Raw genomic sequence first — 5,040 nt, 5'->3', positions numbered from 1 at the left:
ATGGGTTGGGTTTCAATCCATCCCTCTCAAGTGACCCTGCCACAGCAGCCATTTCAGCGAATGCCCTGCAGTCTTTTAGATCACGGTGGAAGCACATGGCTGGGGACAGCGTGTAAGAGACGCTTGCCCTGCCACCACTTTGCGTCTGCTCTGGATACTTCCGTCCCCACATAGTTTCCTTTCCCAGCACTAAGTTCACAGGCTGTAAAAGAAGCTAAAGGCACTACTAACCCCCTGCAGAGAGCCAAGGGGTTCAGCTGTCTCTTTGACACCCACAAAGAGAGCAACATTGCAGGGGAAATGCACCTCTCCCTCCACCTCCCCTTAGACCAGGTGGTTTCCTCACCCCACGGTTCTCATTCTTTGTAGAGGCAAGTTACCAGGTTTATCCCTGCAGCCCATTCCCCCGCTCCACTGGCTGTTGCTCGGTATGGGGCATGCAAAGCTACCTGCACAGAAATGCCTTCTTCAGACTCGCACACCTGCTGGGATAGAGACACTTGCCTGGAATCTCACGTTCATATTCCACGGAGGCCCGGACTGCTGGCTGCTCCCATGGGCAGCGCTGAGCCTCGCACGCTTTCACCCGGGAAAGAACAAAGAGCCCAAGCGTGCCTGGCACCAAAGGAGATTATCTTCTCAGAGCAGGTGGGCAGAGGCCAAGAGATTTTTCTCTTTTCAGTGAAGTTCAGGCACTTTAAATCTGCTCTTCCTTCTCCCAGCGAGATGTGGACTTACACCTGCTGCTCCACCTCCTCCGCTGGCCCCCAGCCCCACCTCCTGCTGACACAGCGAGGTGGGAGACACACCTATTCCAGGCAAAGCCAATGTGCTCAGGTGCTCTCTGCCAGCCAGGAGAGTGCCTTCCAGCCAGGCTCCTACCTTTGAGTCATTCTCCTTTGGCAAAAGAAATCCAGACCAGGGTTTCCCTTCAGCTAGCCCAGGGAAACAGTTCTGGCTAAGGAGACTTGCATGGAGGTCAGGTACGGCCAGGAAGCCAGGGTGCAGGAAAGGATTTCTGGAGTAGATTTCTACAAGGGAGCAGCCATTGGGGACAAAAGCAAATCCAGAGCAAAGACCGATTTTGCCACTGTGCCAGCAAATTAATGAAGGACACGGTCCAGGTTCTGTATAAGGTGCACTTACTCCACCTCAGCTTCAACAGTGACTGCAGTAGGAGCCAGCGTTAGGGCTCTAGGAAGTTTATATTTGTAAGGAAGAACGTGAGTCTGTGGGTCAGAGCCCCTGGCTCTGCACCCTTGGGTGAACACAGCCTCTTTCCACCTCAGCTTCCCTATCCAGACAACTGAAATCATAACCCATGGCTGCCACCCCTCTCGGCAGTGCATGCGCACAAACATGGGTGCATTGCTTTCATGGCCCACGTGAAAAGAGCTACATAAGTGTCATGCACTGATGCTCCCGTGTGCAAGAATGGCTGCATAGATCAGGCCAGGGATTAGCAGACACGCAGGAGCACAGGCCACACTTCAGCCAAGGCAGATTTGTAGGCACCTCCCCTCCCATTCAGGATCACATGGGCTACCTTCCTCCCTTTGCCGTCTAGGAACAGGCGGCCCCACCTAACAGCCCAACTATGCTGTGGCAAAAGTCAGCAATGTTTTAGATGGCAAGTAATGATAGGAAAGTATTCCAGGAATTTATAGCTCCTTTTAACGCATATTAGCATCTGGAAGGAAGGAGAAGATATTATCTCTGCAGCTTGCAGCTTGGGAACCTCCAGATCAGCTGGCTTCTCCCCTTTCCTACGGGCTCCCATCTCCTGCCTGCTCCCACAGTGATCCTGTACCTCTGGCTTTAGCAGGGCAAAACAGTGCAGGTTGACCAAAGGAAAGAAGTGCCCCTCGTTCCCTTGTTCAGGCCAAAGGGTGTGGGGTGCTGGCTGGATTCATCTAACACGCAGCATGCTTAGATGCACCTCGCTGAGCGACGCATGCCACAGGCCTCGCCTCCTGCCTGCAGAGGTGAGTGCTCTTAGCAAGAATCCGACCCTTTACCTGGCTTGCATCATGTTGAAACGTTGCAGGCAGTGTTTACACTTTAAGGCAATAGAGCAGCGCTGGCGCTAAGCAGAGGATGACAAACAGCCCCAAGGCCAGCACGAACACACAGGAGCTGCCATAACGCGGTCTGCTCTAGTCTTCCTGGGTTTGCACACTCTAGCCATTGGATGCAATACTGAGCACCTTCCAGAAAGACATTAAGCAACATAGCTACCTATTGTCACATGGCTGCTCCCTCCTCCCCTGCAGCTCCTCTGGCCGAAACCTGTGCAGCAGAGCGCTTTGTTCTCAATTTGCTCTCACACACGCCTCCCTGTGTCTGATACAGAAGGCAAGGTCAAAGGAAACATGGAGCATACAGAGCCGTAGACAGAGTTCCCCTGGGAGTTGGTTCTTTCCCTCTGTCCCAAAGGTAACTGTCTCCTAAGCACAGCTAATTCCCCTGCTTGTCCAGCATCCTGCCTCTAAATCAGGGGTGGGCAAAATGCAGCCCGGGGGCCAAAAGCAGCCCATCAGGCCATTCTATCCGGCCCGCGGGGCCTCTAAACATTTAGAAAATTAATATTTATCTACCCCCTGGCTGCCTGCCACACACCCCTCGATGGCTTGCCAAAACTCAGTAAGCGGCTCTCCGCCCGAAACAATTGCCCGCCCCTGCTCTAAATGCAGGCAGTACCAAATGCTCTAGTCTAGATTAGATGGCACATCAACTCCCCCTCCCCCTTTTTATGTCCCCAAGGCACTCTTATCCCTTTAGCTTTTGCTTTCAAGCCGGAAGGTTTCTGTCCCTTCTAAAATTGATTGTCCTAACTGTGCTAATTGTGTCCTCATCCTTTTTTTTTTTTCTAATCCTGTTAAACTCTTAGCCTTGTGGCAATGAGTTTCACAGATTCATTATGCCTTAAGTATTTATGGTGTCTTTTGAAATTTCAGAGATTTCCTTCTCTGCTACAGCCACAAATACAGCCAGTTTCAGGCTTTCCTTGGTACCAAGGAACAGAGCTGGCCAGGAAGAACACTGAAATTCAAAAAAGCAGTAACAGTTCACATTTAGAAAGCAGCTTTCACCCAAAATAATTTATGAACTACTCTTATGCAGGAAACGGAAAATATACCTTTAAGTGACTTAGACAGCAAGTGGATCAGGACCTGTAGAATAACTGACATGGAATCAGCTCTTGGGTGAGACACTGACAGCTGATTCACACTTGGGGAAAAGGGAGACAGAATATGTTCCCTAAGGATTCCTTGCCTTTTGCATAATTGCTGGACCATTATGGCTCTTCATCACTCTTATACTACCCTAAGGGGTCACAGCATATCCATGGCAGAACCAGGGATGTTACCCACATCACCCACAAACACTCATCTTTTCCCAAATCAGTGGGCCCAACCTATTGCCTATTGCTCTGGGACAATGCTTCTTTGGGCAACTGGCAGGGGGCATTTGTTTCAGTGGCTGTTCTTCAGCAGCCCTTTTCATTTTACACTTCTAGACTGTGGTTATGTTAGTGACCACCTGGGGGACAAAGGCACAGCTATCCTGGGAGATGCACACAAAGAACCAGCCAGATTAAGCCCCAAGATAAGAAGAAACACCAACTGAGAGCCCAGGCCTGCCATGCACTCCAGCACACAGCCAGGAGCCCGTCTGCTTGATGGCACTGCAGATGTTTGGAAGGCCAAGGAGACGTGCAAAGGTGAGGAGTGGGAATATGAGGCAGGGGGCAGCTGCATTTTAAGGGAATAATTTTGTTCACATATTGAATCATAAAGGCAGCATAACCATAAAGGTGGTTAGAGCCAGAGTGGGAGGCTATGTCCATACTCAGTTGCTGGGAGATCTGGTGGCTGGCAACAGGTGCCATCACCAAGGCATGTGCACAGTAACAGTGACAGCGACAAGGACAGCGAATGAACTGAGAATGTAAACCCCCAATCGGGGCTTGGACTAAGGGACTGCGTTTGTGTTGGGGAAGGGTAGAGGGTGGGTGCGCGGGGCGCAGGGGAGTGGGTGCATTTATTGCAATGGCAGCGCGGGCGTCTTAATGCAGTTTAAGATGTGTGATGGAAAGTTTATGATAGAGGATGTATATATATATAAGTCTATACATATATAGAGAAATATATTTTAATTAAAAAATGTGCACACCCTCATGTAGTGATTCTCAACCAGGCTGCCAGGGCACCCAGGAGTGCCTAGATCCCTTGAAGGGTGCAGCGAGGTGCAAGGAGATAAGTGTGGTGTGAAGAGATAAGGCTTGTCCCTGCCTGGCCGATCCCCAGCCCTTCAGCAAGCACTGTAGTATATCAATTCAGTTTGGAAACTGGTTGCCACTCGATTGACAAGTCCAGTGAAAGGCACTCCAAGTTCAACGAGGTTGAGAGCTGCAGCACTGGTGCTTCAAGCAGCTCCGTCTCAGACTCGGCTGCAGCAGCTGAGCTGCCAGGATGGGCAGTGCATTCTGGGAAAATGCCAGCTGCCACACGCACTGTGGCAGCCTGCAGAAAGTTCAAGAGCATCTAGGCACAGGCCAAGGCTGTTTGTCCAGACACCCATTTTCTATTTCCAGCTCAGCCAGGAACCTTGAGCAAGGGTCTGTGGGGCTCTCCCCTTCTCCGCAAAATGCAAATACAGGCGGAGAGGGGGTGGTGTTAGGTTTGGTTGTAGCCATGTTGGACTAAGGACATAGGCAGGCATGGTTCTTTGAGTAGATGTGATATCTCAACTAACAGTTGGTCTAATAAAAGATATCACAATACAGGAGGAGGGAACCCAAGGTTCATCCTCAGTGTGAGGCTGAAGTTGTCAACCAAGACAGATTGTTACTCCAGTGAGGGCTCACAGGGTCATTCCCACACAGCCAATGCCCTCTTTCACCTCCCCAACCTACTGACCTAGCCACCATCCCTCATACCTCCCCAGTCTTCCAGCATCTGCTTAATACAGCCTTGGCGTGGAATACAAAAGAAAAAAGCTGTGTTTAAAGGCAAGCCCTGATGCAGGTAAAGTGAA

The 5,040-nt window shown here is 50.7% G+C and overlaps 1 protein-coding gene across 1 annotated transcript in view; it reads left to right on the top strand.

Moving 5' to 3' along the window:
- Window positions 1–5,024: 5,024 nt before the first annotated feature.
- The window catches only part of PIP5K1C (phosphatidylinositol-4-phosphate 5-kinase type 1 gamma), an 84,969-nt gene continuing 84,953 nt past the window's right edge, over window positions 5,025–5,040 (top strand). Inside the window, exon 1 of the mRNA XM_025208334.1 lies at window positions 5,025–5,030. Within this exon, the coding sequence (XP_025064119.1) occupies window positions 5,025–5,030 (6 nt within the window). The remainder of the gene's footprint in view (window positions 5,031–5,040) is intronic.

This window comes from Alligator sinensis, unplaced genomic scaffold (genome assembly GCF_000455745.1).
Source record: "Alligator sinensis unplaced genomic scaffold, ASM45574v1 scaffold103_1, whole genome shotgun sequence".
Lineage (NCBI taxonomy): Eukaryota > Metazoa > Chordata > Crocodylia > Alligatoridae > Alligator > Alligator sinensis.
This window is presented reverse-complemented; position numbering and strand designations above follow the sequence as displayed.